The following is a 23,148-nucleotide window of genomic DNA, read 5'->3' as shown; positions in this document are numbered from 1 at the left end:
GGTATTTCTCACCACCGGTGCGTCATGACCACCGCTCCGTGGCTACAGTGTTCACGTGGCCAACTTTGGTTCCCACACTCGTCCGGATGGCGGAGGCAGACGCCACGTTTCAATCTCTGCGTCCTCTCCACTACAGGTTGGTCGGCGACCGTCGTCCACACACACCCAAATAATACTAAAATAATGTAACCCGCACAAAAAAGCGGTGGCTTCGACCGGCCGATCGGTATCGTATCACAGGAACGCTTTAAGATTCGCATTCGTGTCTGATATACGGTTGACATGTGGTTCACACCGAATTGGACGCGGGGAGTGCTCTCGAGGTGAAATATAACAAAAGTGCTCCCACCGCATGGATGTTTTCTAGTGGTCAGTGAATTCATCTGATACTTGTGTTTATAATGCTGGTTGGGGGAGTAGGTTAGCGGACTGCACTGCTAAGCTTCCCTAAACTGAAACAAAAAGACGCTGGCTCCTGCTTTGAGAGACTTCAGCAAAGCAACTGTCGGTCTTCCCGAGTCTCCAGCGAACGCAACACCGACGTAGGTGGGTAGATCTCGTCTCCTCTCCGCTCTCAGGAGACCGAGAGAGAAGAGAGAGCGGGATCTCTCGATCCTTCCTCCATGGAAGCGGCGCCTCAGTTCCTCCAGTGCGGCTTCGAGCCCTTCCGCCGCTCGCCCTTGGCGACAGCCGCCCCGCAGTGGAGGACGCTCCGACGCCGATCAATTCGTCTGAGATCTAGGTCTCCACGATCGGGAGTCTTCGCTGTGGCGACGGAGCCTACGACCGGTGGTGCCGCTTCGTCTTCTTCTTCTAATTCTGCCTCTTCTCCTCGGTCCGCCTCGTTTGGTTCCGTCAATGGTGCCGCCTCCAGCGTAAGATTTCTGTTAGGGATTTTGGATTCGGGGAGTTTGGTTTTCTTTTTGAATTTGTTGATTGAGGGTTGGTTGTGCTGGTTTCTTGGAAAATTGGAAGAGGTTTGGCAACGTGTCGGAGGAGATAAAGAAGGTGAGAAAGCAGATGGAGGAGGACGAGCAGCTGGCCACGCTGATGAGAGGGCTTCGAGGTCAAAACCTCACTGACGTTCAGTTTGCAGATGAGAACATCCGGCTTCGTCTTGTCGAGGTACCTTTTTTTTTTTTTGCAATTGACGCGTGTAGCTTTTCCATAATTCGCGCGATCTTTTGAATACTTTAATAGATTGGTAACACCTGATTGATGCCCAAGCGAACTAATGCAAGATCCATCAAAACCTTGAAGCATGACCAATCTGATATTTTAGGTGATATCAGTGATCGGACATTTGGTGCATCAAGAATTCTTTATATGACTGAATTTTCATTATAAATCGTGAGTCTTCAGATCGGATTAGTTGCTGCATTTTAACAATATTTTAAGTATCCTCCAGAGTTGTTTACACGAAAAGGTAAAATTCACATCGCGGACATGACTTTTAAGTTGTCCATTGTCTCTGTTCAGGTCAAATCGTGTGGATACAATCTTTTGACTAGGTAGTGGAGTTGAAGTCACTTGGTAGGAAGATCAAGATCTTTTGTTTGAAAATGCAGTTTTACTTCTTGATGGTTTCTGATACTTGTTTAGGTACCAGCTGTGAACAGCAATGAAGCATTGCCACTTGTGTATGATCCTGACATAATTGCATCCTACTGGGGAAAGCGCCCTAGAGCTGTTTCCACACGGATTATACAGCTGCTGTCTGTAGCAGGTGGCTTTCTGTCTCATTTAGCTTGGGACTTGATTAACAAGAAGATCGCAGAGGTAAAAATATAGCCACATATAATCATCTCTCCACTGTTCTCGCTGCATCTTGTCATTATTTACCAAACAGGAGGCATCATCTTCTAGCTCTGCTTATTGTTCTTCTGTCATATTTGACATTTCTAATGTAGTTCTTTTCTTAAATTTTGCACTATATAGCTTTTGCAGCACTTTAGATTTTTGTTTATGTCGAATCCACTGGACATTGTCCACTATGTTCTTAACAATACATAATTGCATATATCTTGTGATCACCCCATTTAATCCTATATCAGAAGTGGGATGAGGGTTACGAACCATATAGGGTTAGATGGGTCTAAAGTTGCTCACTTGAGCTTAAGTATTTTGTGGGTAGCTCAGCCCTCATCAAGTTGATGAGTCAATTAACAAATGATATCTGGGCTGACCTATTATTATGAATGATGAGAGGTACAAGTATGAAAGGGTCATCCATGGATGGTGTTTGATATAAATTCAGATTATATTTACATAAAGGTGATTTGTGATGGGGCACAAATATGAAAGGGCTACTCATGGACGGAGTGTTTGCTATGAATTCATATCCTATTAACTTACAGGTGATAACTTGAAACTCCTTGTTTGTGTGTCTATCACAGCCTATTTATTGTGAAGTGTTACTCTTGCAATACAGCTATGGCTGTTGAGGCTTTGTCTTGAAGATGTTAAGAAGAGTGTGTTGAACATCAAACATTCAATCAAAACATCAAGCACATACCTAACACAATTAAGCATCGATTTGTCCTTGGTACTTCTTCAAAACCAATTTTCTGCTTCATTCCTTAGCATGATAAGCTCAATGCAATTAACCCTCGCTGATCATGCATCTTATTCCCGAATGTTCTAATTTGACTCTCTCTCTCTCTCTCTATATATATATATGTGTGTGTGTGTGTGTGTGTACTTCATGGTTTCTAAGCTACTTTTAGTACTCTCTTGGTTTAATTGAGGTGCATTTCCCTATATATGTGATGTATGTTGATTTTATATCTGCAATTCCTCACATTTGGTTTCGTGTGTTCTTCTCTAGAATGAGGTCGCACGGGCTATTGAATTAAGGGAAATAGTAACGTCACTGGGTCCAGCTTACATAAAACTTGGCCAAGCTTTGAGTATTCGACCAGACATATTATCACCTGCTGCAATGACTGAACTGCAGAAGCTATGTGATAAGGTAATATGGTATGTTCGAAGTGTTTTTCATGGTTAATGTGGACTAAATAACATATGTTTTTCTGGGTGAGATATCTGATTCTTCTTTAGTTGAAAAAAGTTGAGATTCTACACCATGAGACAAGTAGGAGAGTCACAATTTTGTGATTTTCTTATGAAAATTTAACTATAGTATTTTTAGTTCAATGAATTTCATTATACCAGGTTTTCTTTCAGTATCCTAATATATGACATGCTGTTTTCTCCATTGCTTTCCTATTGTTTTTCTGGAAGTCATTACCATTATTTTGTGGGCATTCCTTAATCTTTCTGGTCAATAAAGATGACTTATCTATTATATGCTTTTACCTTTGCTAAATTTGAAGTTTCGTGTTTGGTACTTGAAGGTTCCTTCATTTCCAGATGATGTTGCGATGGCCCTTATTGAAGAAGAACTTGGGCAGCCTTGGTGTAACATCTACTCTGAACTGACACCATCCCCAATTGCTGCTGGTAATCTCATCTACACATTACGGCAATGAGCTTAGAATATGTTTTTGCTGTACTACTTCATGTGTTTTGTTGAAAATGTAACTTTGAGCAATACTACTATATGACTTTTTGTCGCCCCCTTTGTTTTCAGCATTATTTTTTATATTCATAAGGTCATAAGCTATTGAGAGGAAACTTTATATATGCAGCATCTCTGGGACAAGTTTACAAGGGTCGCCTAAAAGAAACTGGCGAGTTGGTGGCCGTCAAAGTACAGCGGCCTTTTGTTCTGGAGACTGTCACCATAGATCTCTTCATTATTCGTAAACTGGGACTGTTTTTGCGAAGATTTCCTCAGGTAATTGGTCAGCTACTTGGTTTGCTGCTTCTGAAAGGCTGAAACTATTGCGTAATTTGTATCTTGTTATGACCTATCAGATCTCGATTGATATTGTTGGTTTGGTGGATGAATGGGCTGCCCGCTTTTTTGAAGAACTTGATTATATAAATGAAGGAGAAAATGGAACTCGCTTTGCTGAAATGATGAGAAAAGACCTTCCTCAGGTACATTTCTATAAGTACTAATTATTACTCTGTTCAGTAAAGGATCTTTTTCCTTGTTATACAAAATAAGTTTTTGATGAACAAAAAACTGTAGTTTTGTATACATTGGTTCCTCAGGATAAAAGGAAAATTGTTAATTTGGCTCCAAATATAGGAATCTTGACATTTTATTTCCAACTAGTGGTTCTAAATCATTAATATATAATCAGTAACAGAATAATCACTAATCTACCTACATTTCAATGGTAAATTTCATTTCTCCAGCCATTGGATTGTGCTTTTCAGTAGTAGGACTTGCATGCCAGATTCATCCACAGAAACATTATGATCCAGAAATTCTATGACCTATGCCACTGCTGCCGCAAGAATCACTTTTTCTAGCATTTTATTTCATATTCTTTTGTTAGTGAAAACATTCTCATGCGAAATAAGGATGATCTAGATATTTCTTGTTTCTGACAAGTGAAACCTTTCTCAAAGAAATTTTTTTGATTGTTGATCCAAAGAAACTATGGTAATTGTCTGACATACCAAAATACTTATATCTCAATTTTCTTCTTAAAGATGTGGTGAAAATGTAGTGGTTTCCCATTCCTTGCTAAACTGATATGTAAGACGATGTTCTTGTTTGAACAGTTGCCATTATTTACATGATTAACATGTGATGTGTGATTACCTGATCTAGAAACATATAATTTTTCAGGTTGTCATACCGAAGACTTATCATAAATATACGTCAAGAAAAGTTCTTACCACCCAGTGGATAGATGGAGAGAAACTATCACAAAGTACTGAAAGTGATGTAGGGGAACTGGTCAACGTTGGAGTGATATGCTACCTAAAGCAGGTTACTTTGTTGAATGATTTAATTCATGCAATTAGCAAATCTGATGCTAATGATTATCAATTTTTTTCCATGTAGTATAGGCAAGGTATTGTGTATGAACATCATGTTTGATTTCATGGTGCTTTCTCATTATTGATATTTCTACCATTAATATATTTTTCTTCCTTTGACTTTTGTTTCCTTGTCAATATATGCATTTGCATACAGAATATATTATGCACTGTATGTTGGCAATGAAAATACTATGCTTGTATTGCATCCTTGCAGATATGAAAAATCTGATAAGCAAACATGAACAAGTGTCCAATTCCACAAAGAGACAAAATAGAGATATGGGACATGTAGGAGAAGAGTAATAAAAGAACGTACATATGGTCAAAATATTTTGTAAGGAACTTTACAACTGTAAGCATTTTTATTATTGTTATTTTAATTTATCTTGGAATCAAGGTAGACAATTTCGAATAATACCGCCCGGTACATACTGGTCCGTCAGCTAACCGGTATATGGACCACCTGTTATCGAACAGAACGAAAAAAAAAAAAAAAATTAATATTTATATATAAATATTTTATAAAAGGCAACGTCGCCTTATATATATATATATATATATATATATATATATATATATATATATATATATATATATATATATATATATATATATATATATATATATATATATATATATACCGAGCAGTATACCGCTTGGTAAGGTTCGCTGTACCGTACCGTACCGGCGTTTCGACCCGGGCTCAGTACGGTATGGTACTGGTGTACCGGGTGGTACATCAGGACGTACCGAGCGGTACACCTTTGTGTACCGAACAATTTTATACTTTTTTCATACTATAGCAGCGCTACAGTATAATACTGTAGCACTGTAGCGGTACCGGGCGGTCCGCGTACCGGTAACCTCTTAGACCGGTACGTATCGCCCGTATCGGGCGGTACGCTTCGGTATGGCAGACGTTGCCGCTTGGTATACAGTTTTGTACCGTACCGAGCAAACCTCGAAATTCCAGTACGGTACGAAATTGCATACCTTGCTTGGAACAGTAAAATAAAAGTGCTGGTAGCTGTCTACATGACCCATATGAATTGTGGGTTTGAATGTGAATCCATGTGACACTATAATTATGCCCGCTTTTCAGAGTATTGATTCTGGTTGATTGTTGGTCATTCCAACTGTGGTTCAAACCAAGGTTCGTAATACCGTACTGTACCGGTATTTCGACCTGGGCTCGGTACCGGTACGGTACGGTATACCGAGCTACAGTGCATTGCTACAGTGCACTCGGACCGGTAACAGTCGGTCCGCGTACCGACAACCTGTCGGACCGGTACGTACCGCCCGTACCGGGCGGTACGGCTCGGTACGACAGACCCTGGTTCAAACACTATCGTTTTGGGATGATCTGGTTCTAGATAAAGTTAAAATTTTAATTTTTTTCACCCATATTGAAGACCATAAATAATGTGGGTTACAAGGGACAACTAGGCCAAGAATTATAAAAAGAGAAATAGATAGGGTCAACAGGTCTATTTTTCCACCTAATTTTTTCATATATATGATCTATCTCTTGTTATTGTGCTGTTGAACAATGAATATTTTAAAATTATCATTATATATAATGTTTATGTTTAAAATCTAGATCTTCTCTAAACTAAAATCCTAGATACCTAAGGCTACAAACACTAGTACTAGCCTTCCCTTGACCATCTCCCTACCTGATCTTATGTCAACCTCTATGGTTCCATTTATGTGTCTCTATTTGGGTAACTGATAGAAACTAGAAATATTTCTTACACATAAAAGTAGATAAAGGGTTAATTTGACCAACTAGACTTAAGAGTTAAGGCTACTTATATATTTGAGAGAATGCCAGGTGAATACAGGAAATACAGTGGTATTTATGTATCAGAAGAAAGTGGATGAATGGACTTGTATGAACCAATGTTCGAAATCTCGTTACTCTGGCTGATTTAATCATTGGTCAGACTGGCATAGATCTGGTGTATACTAGCATATTGACACATGATACACCAACATACCAATCGGCATGGACAAGAAAATATGTGAGGAGATACTCAGTTATTTTTATTTCTTGTTTTTAAATTACTGGCTGTTGGTTGTTTTTGTACATTGGTAAAATTCATGCAAGTCACTGAAATTTTATAAAATGATGTATAATTTTTCTATCAAGTTTCTAATCTTTTCATTCATCTTGTTATATGTAATGTGCAGTTGAAGAATGTCCGAGTAACTAAAAATGCTTTCTTTATCAAGAAAAAAACTTGGTCTATGACTCTGTGCTATAGGAAGAATATAAAAATCATATCAGCTGAATTCTTATGCAATGTTAAAAATAACATGATTTGATACTTGAAATAACTTGGTGTCTTTGATACATCTTCTACATTCGGCATGATTGTTGAAGCAAGAAAGGCCTTGAAACTTGAGTGTCGTTGCAGTTTCCTTCCACTGTAAAATATGAATTCTTATATTCTTTTTTGTTGAATTATGCATTTTTCATCTCATGGTTTTCAATTTTTGCAGCTACTTGATACTGGCTTCTTTCATGCTGATCCTCATCCTGGAAATATGATTCGTACACCAGATGGGAAGTTGGCTATACTTGACTTTGGTAATATTCCCTTTCTGAATGGATGATTCTACATAATTAATGGCATTGTACTCAGCTGCTATCATTTGAACCTCAGTCAGAAACATCTTCAACTTTCATTGAGTTCCACAATTTGTCTGTATGATGCATAAAGTAGCAGAGTTTGAGGGATATATGAATAATCTCTTATGTGTTGCTTACGTACTTAGTGTCGTTAGTGTATATTACTGATTCAGCGAAATATATTCACAAGCAGATGTTATAAGCAAAAATATACTAAAAATACATAATAGGAAAATGTGTTGTGTGACTCTGAGTATTCTGGTTGTAGTTGTTATCATAGTGATCATCTCTCTTCATATATTAAGAGGACAAAGAGAGAAAAGTCAAAGTGATTTGTTGGGTTTGTAGTTATGAGAGGCCAATCTTGGAAAAACTAGTTGAGATATTATCCTTTTAGAATGTCAGGAACTAAAACAATGATTATCTATTTAATAATTTGAGGTATTCGGTATACCACACTTCAACTGTATTTGCTGAATTGAACCATCTGATTAATATATTAGCTAAGATAATTTCAAGGAGATGTAAAATAAAGAATCATGAGAATAGAGAATAATAAAATAAAGAATTTCCATGACAAAAATCATCTAAGCCAAAGAGCACTACAAAGTCAATATGCAACATGATTTGTTCTGAAAGTGGTAAGGTAATATGCATAAGTGATACTTCAACATTGTAGCATGGCTTCTTATGAGGGTAGTTGTAATAATTGTAGTAGAAGCGTTAGACAATATGCTCATGTGATCGATAAATATAAATGTTGAAGCAACACATCTTAATGTAGTTGTTAACATGTATTGCTTGTAATTTGACAATTGAAGCAAGGATAAGTTGAGGGCTTCTGAAGAAGCAAAATTGGAGGGAGTGATTTTCAATAAGTGGAGGATACGGGATTAAGACCAGGGAACTCCCCTTTCTTGCCGATTGGGTGTTTTGTTGCCTGTTAGACCAGTACGTATCAAACGGTATTGGTGTATGTGTCGGACCAATACGTATCAGACGGTATTGGTGTATTGATGAGATCAGTAGACTATTTTTCTCCTAATTTCTTGATATGTGAATTATATTTAAATACAAATAAACGTATCTAAGCCATAAATGAATAGAAATTCTAGTTATAAGGATGAAAAATTGAATTTATCTTTTTGAATCCATAAAGGAATAACTTTGTTGAACATGCTTTTGTCGAAGTAAGATAAATACTTTCAATTGGAGAGAAATTTCACCGGATCCCAAGTTCGGATCTCAAGAGGTTGATTTCCACTGATTGCGGATTAGGAAAATTAAACAAGTGAGAGTGAGTGAAAGAGGGGGAGGGAGGAGAGTTTAAAAGGGCCTTAACAGGGCCCAATGGGCAATTTGATTGTTTCAATCTAGCTTGATGGGAAAGGAGAATTGGACGATTGAAATCCGATCGTTACCTATCTGTATTGATTAGTAATGGTTGACTTCCAACCTTATGGGCCGAGGCGTATCGATTGGTACGTCTACCCTTAATTGCATTCCATCAAAACAGGTTGGTCCGCATACCGATCAGCATGTTAGCTGGTATGTACAACCCATTTCATACTATATCTGGCGATATGCAAGTCCATTTTTAAGACCATGTAGAAACATACATAATTGGCATGAATTGGAAGATAAAGGTCAATATCATTTGGGATTGTCCTTATGATTAGAAAGGATTAGGCAACACAATATCTTGAGTCAGAAAATTGCCAATCTCGACTTATCTTGAGTCGTGATTTGGCATACCATGAGTTTGCATGTGTTCTAGAAGTATGGTTTTCCAATTGCAGGACTTGTCATAATCAAGAGATCAGAGAAGAAGCACATTACTTTAAAAAAAACACAAAAAGATCTTTTCATGCTGAATTTGAGGTGTGTCATTGCTAAATTTCTGTTAGCTCAATATTTGTGCATGGATTCGCATGGGGGGCACACTTTGAAAGACGTTCTGCAGTAATCTCTTAAGTATTAGGATAGTTTTCAATCAGCCAACCACTGCAACAGTTATAAAACTAATCTTATATGCTTCCTGGAATGCTAAGGCCCAAAGTTCCTTCACCTCCAAGTTTGATTATGACTGACCAAGAGGGAGGCTCATGTGCTGAAGGATACAACTGAAGAACCAGTTAATCCTGTAAGAGTTTACTTAGTCGCATGTTTGGACCATTGAGCATATGTTACATAGAACATGCTGACCATGTGTATTATGTTTCATGTATCCTAAGACCTGTGGGATGAAGGATGCATGAATATACGAAGGTACCAAGAAACATAATCACTAACTTTATAGATATAAAGTTATGGGGCTTAGATTTAAAGAATTAATGAAATAATCAACCAATATTTGCATTAATATTTGTAGTTTGCATTTATAATTTATTTATGCCTCTCCTTCGATCGGTAATGTGCAGAATGTCTAGATTATGTTCTTTAGTTGTCTTGGTATTTTTTGTTCTAACATTCTTTTTGCAGTTTTCCTTTTGCAAAAACCTCTGTTGGACTTCTATTTTTTCTTTTTTAAAAAATTTGAATAAAATTGTTGCATTAAGTGGCTTTCGTGTGTCAGGCCTCGTGACAAGATTGACTGATGATCAGAAGTATGGTATAATTGAAGCAATTGCCCACCTGATTCATCGTGACTACAATGAAATTGTCAAGGACTTTGTCAAGCTTGATTTCATTCCTGATGGTGTCAATTTGGAACCAATCTTGCCAGTGCTGGCCAAAGTTTTTGATCAGGCACTAGAAGGAGGTGGTGCAAAAAATATTAACTTTCAGGAATTAGCATCTGATTTGGCTCAAATTACCTTTGATTATCCATTCAGAATACCACCATATTTTGCTTTAATAATCAGAGCAATTGGGGTATTAGAAGGAATAGCACTAGTTGGAAATCCTGACTTTGCGATTGTAGACGAAGCATACCCATATCTCGCTCAGGTATACGATATCAAGCAGCCATTTTTTACCACTTCTTACATGATGATATTGACTATTACTTGTGATCCTTTATATTTTACTAAAAAGAGAATAATTCTTTCACCTTTATGATATAGCTATGGCCACTTATCGTTTGCAATAGAATAAACAGATTCCCTAGCATGGCTTCAGACTGTGTAGATTCAGATTAAAAAACTTACATTTTTTGTCAATACTTGTTTGGCTTTAACATCAAGTTCTGGGTCACATAATGCCAGTGTATTTCTGGGACTTGTATGTTGACATGTATCTGTCTTCTAACTTCTTCAGTGTTAGTCACACTTGGCAATATTACTTCGTATAACATTATTACTCTAAACAATGACAGTAAAGATTGTGCTTTTCTGTTTGTCCAATTATTTGCGGTCAGTTACATGAACCTTTTCCTTTTATTTAGCTTTGTTAAGGATTGTTCTTTCCACTGTACATATGGACATGTATTTTCTAACTGCTGTGGTCCTAGTTCCTTTTCTGTCCTCTCCCCCTTTTCATCCCTCCTCACTGTGTACTTCCCACTGTATCACCTACTTTATGCATGGGAGAACCACCTTTTGATGGTGTCATTTTCAAGAGATAACATGTTGTGATAGTCATATATAACACTAACACATACAAACAAGACGTTCTTGGTGGTTCATATATCATGCTACCACATTTTTTGTGTTTCTTCTTCTCATTCAATTTCTAATTCATGGGTGCAGCTTTAGCTAATTTGTTTTTTCTTTTTGAAAAACAGAGACTTTTAACAGATGAATCCCCCAGGTTGAAGGAGGCATTGCGGTATATGATATATGGTAAACGCGGAGTGTTTGATGCAGAAAGATTCATTGATGTCATGCAAGCTTTCGAGAATTTCATCACTGCTGCAAAAAGTGGAGGTGGTGAAAATCTGAATGGAAATATGGCTGATCTTGGTTCTTTGCAGAGTCAACCAGGTCTTCTGGTCCCAGTATTTCCAGCATTAGTACCTCAGCCAGCACAGCCTGTCAAGACTAGGGCAGCCCTCACGTTTTTGCTTTCTGAAAAAGGAAACTTCTTCAGAGAATTTATTCTAGATGAGGTAAACTTATCTCGCATTGAAACTAATTGATAAGACATGCTACAAGAAGAATGTTTTAGACTCAGGTATATCCTGTTGTAAAGTTCTGGTCACTATACCAATGTAAGATTTGGGACAGCAACATTCTTTACTGGTAATTCCTAGGGCCATCTAAGGAAGTTAGGTTTTGTGGAGCATATTAAATTGCTCCCCTATGTCAAAAAGGCTTCACTTTATATATATATATATATATATATATATATATATATATATATAATTACACAAATGCGCAATTTAGATAACCAAGTCATTCAGATATTTCTAGAGGTACATGTTGACATTTGATGACAGTATATTAAGATCCTTAATATTTTGATACAATATACTGGGTTCTTTTTGCATTTTGGTAGTTCACTACTATTGGTTTTTGTGTTTGAGCAATTACTTTTAACCTGTGAATGCTTGTAGTGAATATTTATGACCCTTGATACTTTGATAGTAAGAAATTCAACAAACTGATTGAAGCTTTGTGCTGAAGCGTGGGTTATTGATCAATGCAGGTCGTTAAAGCGATTGATGCAGTTTCGCGAGAGCAGTTGGTCCAAATTGCTGCAGTTATGGGAATTGGGACTGCAGCTCCAGTTTTTAGTATGGCTCCCCTGAGGCCTGCGGTTTTGCTGCCCACCATCACAGAGGAGGACAGAGTCATACTAAACAATGTTGAAAAAGTTGCAAAGTTTCTAACTTCTGAAACTTCTAAAGCATCATCACATCAGGTATCAACATATATAAAAAATTTGAAACCACCTGCTTTTATCCTAAATTTAAGCAATTTATTAGTATATCTCAATGTTTGATTACATGAGTGATACAAAAAAACATGCTCTTACATTGTTTTGCTGCATTCACTACTATTTTCTGTTGAACAAATACCTGATATCCTACTATGCCTGGCCAAATTGGGAAATTACCTTTTGCACGACTACATTCATCATGTTGTCATGTGGTGATATTGTTGACAATTCTCAGACATTGTCTGTATGCAATTTTATTGTATGCTGCTTCAGTAGTGAGATTATCATAATTTGTTCCATAATTTTCTTCCACTAAATACTATCTTCATTTTGTTTTTGCAGGGTGTTGAGTTTTCTAATGTCATCCAAGAACTTCTTCCTGTGTTACCAAGCATCTCAGCAAGAGTCCTACCTGAAGTGCTGAGCCGGTTGACTTCACGTGTATTAGCTCGGCTAATCCGAGAAACATTTTTGTAGTTATTAATGCATATGAACCTCACAATAGAAATTTTCTAAAGCTTCTCTGTATATAAAAAGGAATGTCAAGATCCACTCACTGTCTCACGTTGACTCTTACAACACATCGTCAGTCAGTTCAGAGTGTATCCATCTTTCTTTTTTGTTTTTCTTTTCCTTTTAACATGTAAATTTTCTAATACATAGTGTGGTTATTATTTTTATGATGAAAAGATCTACTATTCCACTCTGTTCGTAAACAGAATATCTCTGAACTGGCTTCCAAGTCATCTGCTAAAGCATGAAAAACCTCGATTAAACAAGGATGTATGTTTAGGCAATCATTATTTGATGCAAAGTGAGTCTGGGCACTTTTTATTTGATGCCAAGTTGTCATGTATGGCTTTCCATTTCTCCCCATTTTCGTGAATGGTGTTATACTGGCTTTCCGCATGACAATGTGGCTACCACGGAAAAGGTACTGTGTTGATGGAATAGTGTGTTAAAAATTGGAGCTTTCATATTTTAACATGTATAACATCTTTGAAGCTGTACAGCTTGAGGCTTAGCTTTTGACTTGTATTAGCTTTTTGCCTTGCAGGAGATTCAAACAATGATTCCGGGCTTTGTGCGGTTGTTCATGTCCAAAAACTAATGCCTGGTGAGCTATTCCACTCGAACCCAAAGTTTAATATCTTTGTTCATACAAGTTTCATTTTGGCAAAGAGTGTCAACCAGAAATGGTGATTCATCCTGAGCAAGGACTTATGATTCCCAATCTGTGAGCAGGTATGATTGTAGTCCTTGAAACCCATATATTGTGGATCTGGGGGCATCATAGCAAGTAGCCTGTAGGTAACATGCTCTTCAATATCTTGCCGACTCTTTAACTATATTTCATCATGGTATGCTTAACTGGGGGGCGTCACAGTGTACGTGTGTCCGTCTGGTGATGATGCTTCCATCATCCGGCAATTCAAGGTTTGGTCTCGAAGCTAACATCTGGAGCAGCATTACATGCTTGGCTGTGCCTGTCTCTCTGCTCGATGGAACGGCACCTTAGCGAGCGCTCCGGAGGGACCATCTGTAGTTGTTACGCTTTGCCTGCTCGCAAGTCGGGGGCATTCCGTGGCAGATGTCACCAACCTCTTCGGTGTCTAAGTCATTGGCCTTGATTGCTTCTTAGAAATGGCAGTCAGCCAAGTTGGCCCAGACCCTGTTTAAAAGCTTGCAGAATGCCAAGCTACCCTGCGCGCTGGAGCACCATTACGCTGCATTATATTCCTCACATGCCAATGCACCAAACATAATCAAAACTATAAATGACTACCATCCCGTGGGAATCCCCATCTTTCTTTATCCTCATCTGTAAATGCCAGTACTCCCCTGAATAAATACTATTTGAATTTAGCTAGTATTTTTAATCACGAGCAAGCAACCAACTAACTAATCTTGACTCTGGTTCCAATCGAAATCGAAATCGTAATCCAACTAACTAACTACTTTCAACTCAACTTTGTTGAAATGTTCAGTTTGTTGTCTGATTCATCGAATCATCACGTTGAACAATTTAAGAGAGAGAGTACATATCTTCCCTTCCACAATATATTAACATACCGTCAAATAATAGACACACATTACAACTTGGTGACAATATTACACCGTAAGGAGGCATCATAGTACCAACAATGACAATAGTACCGACAATGACAACCCTACCTGGAAATAAGACAAGGACAACAAAAAAATGCCTTGACTTGGTTAGTGACAAGATAATCCAGACACTGCCTCCTCCACCAACTCCTCCAACACCTTCTCACTAATCTCCTTACTCAATTCATACCCTTCCAACCACCTAGATTCCGTCCACTGCCTTCCCCCGACCTCTTCCTTCACCAACCTATCCACCTCGATGCCACCATTGCCGGATTTGGTGTCACCTGACAATGTGTTCCTCACAAGTGACCAGACCTCAGCCACTGAAGTGCCAGCCGTATCGTCTCTCCGAGGCCCATGACATGCTGTTTTCCATGGACACGCAGTTAATAATATAGATTGGCTGATGTCTAACAATGCTGCATTTACAAAGTCGAAAAGAAGCCTCCAGTGCGATTGCCTCTCCCTGCACTTATCTTCCTCGTCTTCTATCTGCAAAGACTCGTACAGTAGAGATGGATTAAGAGGACTGTCGAGCGAATGCCATCCGCCAAAAATCATGCTCTTGTTGTCGTCCATGCCAACAGATGATATCAGCTTGTTAACGAAAACAAATTGCTCATGTTCTTCGTCCGCCTTGGAGAATTTCACAGATGGCTTTAAGGTTGTTGCAGATGTTATGTCCAAGTAGGAGCTACTCCATGACAACGAACGAGCAACCGACCCGATCGGCGGAGACCGTGACAGTGCTTCTGAAGGGCAAGGCAAAAAAACATGATAGTTTTGTTAGGGAACTCAAATGTATCAGTAGAATTTGGTACATGATACTTACGCGGACATTCAGCAATGATACTTCCAGAGGACTGCGACAAACCATTATTAACATGATCCACTAATGGTGTTTCTGAAAATGAAATTTGGCAGGACTGGTCCTGGCTCTGAACAAAGTTCCCAAATGTTCCAGGCATCCCAAGAGAAAGAACACCCTGCAGATTTTTTACACCATGATTTTAAGAGTAGCAGAGAAGGATCTGACAATGCAGCTACATGTCCAAGGAGAAGCATAATATAAATGTGTTGATGCATTCCCAGCTTGTAACCATTATAATTAAATCTAGAGTCAGAAAGAGAGATAACAGAATGCATAACATATGCACCATAATTTAATTATTAATCTTCTGTAAGTTAACAGGAACATGTATAGGTTTACTAAGCAAACTTGAGAAGAATAAACAAAAGAATAGGAAAGAAATGCAGGAGCGGAATGTATCACCTTACGAAATGGTGTCTCTTCAGTTGATCCATGGCTCATTCTATCAGTGGTAACTAGCTTAATCCGTGCTGAAAGAGTATCATTAACAGATGGTAATAAATAATCATTACTTGCATCACTACCATTGGAACAACTGCATTGTCCTCGGTCATCACCAACTGAGGGAGATTTAAGCGGCTTCTGTCCGTTTGATTTCTTGCTTTTAGAGAAGAGAAGTTTTGAGACCTTATTCTTGAAAGAAAACTTCTTTTTATTTGACTTGGGAACCTCTGGCTGAACAATGAGTTTGCCGATCAAGGAACTAGAGATTTTCCCATTGAACTCTGCAATTTCACAAGCTGAAGGTGAAGTTGGGACAGACATTGATCTAGTTAAGTTCCTATGGGAAGTCTCCCTAGCATCTTCATATGTTGTCTCAAATGTGGATGAGAATGTTACTTCTTTCAGGTCATCTTCTCCACTGGACAGCTTGCTGCTAGAATGAGCAAGGTCCTCTTGGCTTCCTTCTCCGTTTATCTCAGGAATGGCAAGCACCTCGCTTAAGGTGCTTGAGGTTCTTCTTAATTGTGTCTGTTCTTGACTATTCACACTTGATGCCACCAAAGCCCACCTCTCTGAAAGCCGTTTCTTAGCTTCTGTAAAAACAGATGATTCAGATGAGTGAGATGCTCGAGAGAAGGATAAGGCTGAGAAAGGACTACCAATTTTATTGATGTAATCACAAGAATACACTGTGGCTGGACTTGCAATCTTGGAGTCTCTTAGACTGCCAACCTCATCTTCTATGTCCTCACCGTCTGACCTGTTGAATGAGTTCTCATCCCCGATATATCCATTCGATGGTGTTGAGGAGAACAAGGGTTCATCCCTTATGTTGTTATTCAGGCTTTCTCCCATCCGACAAGTTATCCCCTTGGATATTTCTCTTGAACTTACCAATTCATCAGTTGCTAGAGCTCCAGTAGAATTTTGCCCACCCGACATTGTTGGTGAATTGTTTGAAAGCTTGGTCTTTGTGTTATAGGGCTTTCCAGGGCTAGGCTTCAAAACAACTATCCTTGTTTGTTGGGAAAAGTTCTGACCTTTTGGCCCAGAAAAATTAGAGCTCCAAAAATGCTTATTCACTTTTCTGACACTTCCATCGGAATCTCTTAGCAGTTGTCTTGCCATGCTTTTGTTACCATTCCTCTCCGTGGTGTTGGAAGGTTTCAGTACAGTTACACTAGTAGTCGGAGAAGGTAAAGGGAAGCTCTGGTGCTCGAAGAGATGCTTTTTAAATAGTGAGTTTGGTTTTTCCAGAAATTTGAGAAATAAGTCTCTGTTAGAATTCAGAACCTCAACTGCATCCTGGAACTCCTTAGAGTCAAGAAGCTTTCCATCAGTGGCCAACTGTTTTGCTTGCATAAACTTCTTCTGAACAAGGGTCATTCTCCTTTGATACGAATTCTCATCATATTTTACCTTCTGTGGAGATTGCTCTTTAACCAAAATATTCTTGGATGGTTGTTGCCACACTTCATATACATCTCTACAGTCCTTTTCATGGGAGAAAGACCTAATCTCACATTCCTGCTGCTGATGATGTTGAAATTCTCCTGTCAAACCATTGCATAAATAGTCATTGTTTCTTATTTTTCCATCCACCGTGACTGATTGCTGGAATGGTGTGGAATCGAGGCCCATCAGTCTGGCGACAACACTTGGTGGGTTGTGTCTAGACTCTGTATCATCATAGATCTCCTGTGCCATAAGCATCTTGATTGTTGTTCCGCCTGATTTCTTGTTTGGGGAACTGATCCTTTGTTCACTTATTATCTGTGGATAGATGCAAATTAGACTAGAGTAAAAGAATTGTTTTGAGTCGATATAAATGGATGGCTTCACAGTTAATAATCAAGAGTGATTTTCTTACTTGTTTTCCTTCTATCTCCATTTCAACAGGATATATTGGCTTGGTTACCACATGAGAACAATTTCTGATCACTGCAGAACACAAGAAATGAACTTACTCCATATCAATAGCAGCTGAAATATTGAACAACTATACTAGACCTGGATCAACATTGCCAATGGTGCAAGACACAAAAACATTGTAAACGGATGACGACAAAGCATTATGCGATATGAACTGTCTTCCTCGATGAAGATGCAAGAACTCATAGCTCATTTTGATCAGGTAAAAGAAATACCATCTCTTTGTGGTCTCTCGGCAAGTAGTTTGGATCGATCCATGCCGGCACTCAAGTCAAATGTGTTAATCATTCTTCCCATTCATAGTAGAAAACCGCTCATTGAGGTGCCTGAGATAGAGACAAGGATGAACACATATAAAATTAGCCAAGATCCAGGACCACTATCCAGGCTAAGAGAAGGAAACAAGAATCAGGAACCAAATAAATGGAAAGACCAGATAAAAGCAGCAGGCATTTTAAGCAATGCAGGAGAAGAAAGCATTGATTCTGCATTTACAACCAAAGATATCATCATCGATAACAACAACAACAAAAATCAAATTTTGCTTGAAAGAATAAGCACCACAACTTTGTGTCCAGATCCCTCCAATAATGTTCTCCGAAAATGGCCTCCAATAAAAGCCCTAAAGCACAAAACTTTGCCAGAAAAGAAAGACAACTGACAAAATCAGGAAGAAGAATGGTAGGAGAAAAGGCATAACTGTGAACCAAAAGGCAGGATATAAGGTTGAAAGATACGAAAAGGAAGCAGGAGAGCACTAATAGCAAGGTTTTAAGCACAGAGAAAGAACGCAAAACCAAAGAACACCACACGGCTGCTGGAATTTGACAGTAAGAAGGGCATTTTTGTGAGCAAATTGGACAATTAGAAGAAAAAAATAGCGAATAGATCACCAGGAGAGTGACTAGAAGAAGCCGAGTCCAAATCGAGTCGAATGCTAACAGAGCTCCAATATCTTCACCGAACCAAAAGAAACCAAGGTTATTAAGCGGAGAACCACGAAAAATCACATCTTTTCCCAAAAAGTGAGCAAAAGAATCATCATACATAAAACTCGTTCTACGAGGCACATCAATCAACCAACCGAACTATTGAGGAACAGTGGCAACACAAAAAGACACGAGAAGATCGCACAAAAGGCTCAACTTTTTAGCCCAGGAAACAAAATCCAACGCCAAAATCCGCCGCGGAAAGCTGCATTCCCCCACGGACCGCGATCCACCCAGCTTCAGAATCGAGATCGGGGTCCGAAATGTAGGGGAAAGCAAAACAAAAGCGAGGACGGAGCAGTACAAAGGAATCCAGGTCGAACGACGAGGGTAAAGATCGGGTACAAAGCTGGGGCACTGCGAATGGTCTCAGAGTCCCAGGACCAACCACACTCCACTCCGCGACCGCCGGAGGCCTCCGTCCACCGCTTGAGCCGGCGTGATCGCCCCCCCTCGCCGCGGCTAAGCTTCTGCGTCCGCAGGTGTTTGCTCGTACGCGGTCTCACAGGCTTCACTCCCAACCGCGGTGTGCAGCGAGAGAAGGGGACGCTAAAGGCATACAAATTAGTTTTGGTTGCTATCATGCGCTGGATATATATATATATATATATATATATATATATATATATATATATATATATATATATATATATATATATATATATATATATATATATATATATATATATATATATTCTTTAAATTTGGACACTTGTATGATGCATTTATTTTTTTTTTTTTGTTTCTTGTTTTTAAGAAATAATATCTACATGTGATTCACATTTGGTCAACTATTAAAGCCATGAATGATTCATAATTCTTGTGATAAATTACATATATTCTAAATTATAAGGAGGATAGAAAAAATATTTTTATTTATGAACAATGGGAAAACAATTAACCTTTGATAGAAAATAGAATGAGAAATATATAAAAAAATAATTTTTTAAACATATAATATCGATAAATAACCCACTTAGTCGATCATAAATTGTTGGGACATTATGATATCATTATTAGACACAATTTATTCTCGTAATAAAGAATGTTGGATAGTTACGATATTTGTGATCGACTTATCGTTTCCTTAATTGCACCTTCAGACATTATATCCTTACTGAAGCGTCAATGATGATAAGTCTTAGTTTAACCCACGGTGCACAAACTAACACCGTTAAGAGAGGTATGGAAACTCCTCGGTCACCTTACCGCATGCTGTTGGTCGATGAAGTGCTCCAGGGAAAAATGTAAAAGCGTCACCACCAAAATGTGAACTACACGTAATCTTGCATTCACCGGCGGTACGAGGACTCGCCCTCATGTTATGGTCACGGACGGTGGACTTACCCGCTTGATGCTAGTTCAACAAAGTGACTCCAAAAGATTAAAAGGCTGCCGCAACAGCCGACCCTTGTAATCTTATTCTCACAGGAGGTGACCGGAAGTGCATTCTCGTTCGCTTCTTCCTTCTTTTCTTCCTCCTGACACAGATGAACCGTAAGCCCATCGCCAGATCAGGTATGCTGCTACGTATGTCGTTCTCCGTTTCCTCTTGATTCGATATCTGTCTCTGCGATTGATTATGCCTGCTCGACATCAGGTTGTAGTACCTAACGAGATTTACTATCCATTTATTGCCCATGATTTTATTATCTCGTTCTTAATGTTTCGTATTGATGATGGTCCGGTGCGCAGCGGCTCGATCTTTGTGGCAATCGTCGATCGGTACTGCCAACAGCAAAACTTGTCGCCCTTACGATGCCAAGAGATGTACTACCACACACATTGTAACGAGTAATACGCGACATTAAGCCTGCTCCTGCTTTGCTTTGAATGCAGATTAAAGGTATAATCTTTAAGCTTTGGACTTCCTTGGATTAGATGTAGAATCTGAGACAAATCATGGTTAAATGAAAGTGATCTGTGGTGTTGGATGGAGAGTGGGGAGGATGGATTAATTGCAGGAGTCGGCTAAGGCAGGGTTTCATGTTTGCCCCCATTTATTCATCTTAACCACTGATATAAATCTGTAGGATGCTGAATAAAGATGCGAAAGATGGGAAAATTTATTGACTGGCTCCTGATCTTTTCACTGGAGGAAAGAAGGTCTTACTGAGGCTTGATCATCTAGTGATGTTGATGTTTACTGGGGAATAAAAAATCTTTTTTTTTTCCAAAGAAAAATTAAAAAACTTTATTAGTGAAATCGATATGAAACAATCTTATTCACCTCAGAGCGAATTAAAAGATTCAAATCTGAAGGATAAAACCTCCTCCAAAGACTACAGAGTTTATTTCCTCTCTAGCATGGGTGGCCAATCAATTAGCTATGCGATTTTCTTCGCGGAATACATGTGAAATTGGTGTAGAATATTAACTTCAATAAGCAGAGCTTGATTATGGTGGGCTGTGGGTGGTTCTGATGAAAGCCAGGTTAATGTAAACAAATTAAGGATGTAAGGTGTTTTACCTATAAAATTCATAAGTCTGCCTTTATAGCTAAGAAGCCATCTAAAATCTTTTAGATTTGGTAACCTGGATGTATTCATTTCTTGGTGCCATGGTGGTTTTTGAGGTGCTTATATTGTTTTTGAATAGAATGGACAAAGCAATAATGAACTTTATTTTTATGGTGTGGAATCTCAAGGAAGAAAAATTAGTGTTTGATGAACTGGTTAGTGGACAGAAGAGAGACTGTTCCATTGTAATCATGGGAAGGAATTTAGTGTAGATGAGACATTCTGCAATGGAGTGAGTTCTAAATTAGGAGATAGAAAATGGATTTGATTTGGGAATCACAGCTTGCATGACTCAAACTTTTAAGCATAATGGATGGATCTATTGCCTTGGAAAATTTTTCGTAAGAGATGATTAAATTTCACAGGATTTGGAGTTTGCGAATTATGCTTAAACTCATAGAGTTAGAGTCTTTTGTAAACTGTTAGGATTTAATTCAGATGCTGGTTACAGAGTTCTGTGGACTGATGAAACATGCATTAGTTCATCATCTCTAGTTCTGTATACTGACATCAGACAGAAGGCATGTATAGAACCAAAGGACTTTGTCTGCGGCTTGTTCACATAATTTGTCAAGATATGATGAATGCAGAGATCAACTGTTCTTTCAATGTGATATATTCAAGATCCGAATTAATCTTCTTCTATAGTCTGTTTGGTGTTCGCAAGTTATTCAGATGCTAGATCGCATTAGTGGAGAGAGGCTGGATAAGGAGATGGTAAGTTGTTGGGAAGAGTTATGGTCGGTGCCGGTGCCAGTGCCAGTGCCGGTTCCCATAGAGGGAAAGGAGTGGTTAGATCTTTGGAAACTCTTTACACAATTGCTCTGAGCTCCTCAAGTGTTATAGTTTGGATGGGAATATAGTCTATTTCTTTGATTTCTTTTATGTATTTTTTTTGGGTTCAATCTTCTATTTCTTTCTTAGTTTTGGTTTTCCTTTTTCTTACACAGGTTTTTTACTTCTTCTAAAACCCTTCCATTGTTGTTCTCTTTGTACATTTCAGGTCTCAAAGTAAATGTCAGCACAGAATCTTAGAAACTCATTACTGAACATCACTCATTGACTGATTCAGTTGAGAAGCACAGATTCATGCAACCTTCATTTTAGAAGGCTGATTATTTTTCCTCTAATTAGTCTTATGTGATGCAAGAACAACTTTATTTTTCATCATGGCCTTGTGAGATCTCACCAGCATGTAAACAATCCAAGAAAGAGAAAACCTGTACATGTAGAAAGCATGAAGTTTATCAAATGAACTTTTAACTGCGAAACACAGTTCAGCTCTTCACAACTAGAAATGATACAAAGCCTTTACACAAAATTACACTTTGTAACAATTATAGGAGAAATTAAAATGAACAAAAAAAGAAAGAAAATGAAGCTTGCTGGGGGATTCTGTTCTTAACATGAGGATGGATATCTGCTAATCTCAAAGTGAGGCAATTAAGTCGTTGGAAATTAGATGATTTCAAGCGCTGTTTTAACTATTTTGAACGGGCAGTTGGTAAGCATACCGTCGAGTCTTGGTATCATCGCCGTGTCCAGAGTCTGCCCACCGCTAGTGAGCATAAGATGATGAACACCAGTTGATTTTGGAAGGATTTAATTTTTTTTGGAGCCTCTTTGTCCCACCAAAGCACGCGATAACTTCACCGAGCGGATCATGTACTTCCCCGTCGCCGGCCAGAGTCTGGTCACCTCTACTGAGCATTAGATGATTTCAAGCGCTGTTTTAACTATTTTCAACGTGCAGTTGGTAAACCTACCGTAGAGTCCTGGTATCATCATTGTCCAGAGTCTGCTCACCGTTGTAAGCATAAGATGATGAACACCAGTTGATTTTGGAAGGATTTAATTTTTTTTGCGGCTCTTCGACCCACCAACTCACGCGGTACCTTCACCGAGTGGATCATGTAC

General features: G+C 38.6%; 2 protein-coding genes and 1 long non-coding RNA gene across 5 annotated transcripts; 2 read left to right on the top strand and 1 right to left on the bottom strand.

The window, feature by feature from the left end:
* Nucleotides 1–439: 439 nt before the first annotated feature.
* Nucleotides 440–13,070, top strand: LOC135658925 (uncharacterized). Its single transcript, XM_065176241.1, has 13 exons — nt 440–875; nt 976–1,125; nt 1,603–1,779; nt 2,828–2,971; nt 3,357–3,462; nt 3,651–3,799; nt 3,880–4,005; nt 4,709–4,852; nt 7,414–7,501; nt 10,119–10,492; nt 11,268–11,591; nt 12,131–12,346; nt 12,707–13,070. Exons 1-13 carry the CDS (start codon nt 624–626, stop codon nt 12,839–12,841), a joined length of 2,385 nt encoding a protein of 794 aa, XP_065032313.1. The 5' UTR covers nt 440–623; the 3' UTR covers nt 12,842–13,070.
* Nucleotides 13,071–14,381: 1,311 nt separating this feature from the next.
* Nucleotides 14,382–19,293, bottom strand: LOC103998847 (uncharacterized). 3 transcript variants are annotated; one of them, XM_009420714.3, is made up of 7 exons: nt 19,017–19,293; nt 17,939–18,049; nt 17,662–17,732; nt 16,451–17,564; nt 15,750–16,384; nt 15,309–15,462; nt 14,382–15,228 (listed from the first exon to the last, which is right to left on the bottom strand). In XM_009420714.3, exons 2-7 carry the CDS (start codon nt 18,018–18,020, stop codon nt 14,582–14,584), a joined length of 2,703 nt encoding a protein of 900 aa, XP_009418989.2. In that variant the 5' UTR covers nt 18,021–18,049; nt 19,017–19,293; the 3' UTR covers nt 14,382–14,581. The 3 variants fall into 3 exon arrangements, with proteins under 3 accessions (XP_009418989.2, XP_009418765.2, XP_009418843.2); XM_009420490.3 differs by having other exon boundaries at nt 15,750–17,564; XM_009420568.3 differs by having other exon boundaries at nt 15,750–17,564; nt 19,101–19,293.
* An 885-nt stretch (nt 19,294–20,178) lies between these two features.
* LOC135672560 (uncharacterized) lies at nt 20,179–22,398 on the top strand. Its single transcript, XR_010513012.1, has 3 exons — nt 20,179–20,312; nt 20,408–20,558; nt 22,235–22,398. It is a non-coding gene; the product is annotated as an uncharacterized LOC135672560 (long non-coding RNA).
* The last annotated feature ends 750 nt before the right edge of the window (nt 22,399–23,148 follow it).

The sequence above is a fragment of the Musa acuminata genome, chromosome BXJ1-4, assembly GCF_036884655.1.
Source record: "Musa acuminata AAA Group cultivar baxijiao chromosome BXJ1-4, Cavendish_Baxijiao_AAA, whole genome shotgun sequence".
NCBI classification, from domain to species: Eukaryota; Viridiplantae; Streptophyta; class Magnoliopsida; order Zingiberales; family Musaceae; genus Musa; species Musa acuminata.
The sequence above is the reverse complement of the archived record's forward strand: the minus strand, read 5'-3'. Positions and strand labels throughout refer to the sequence as shown.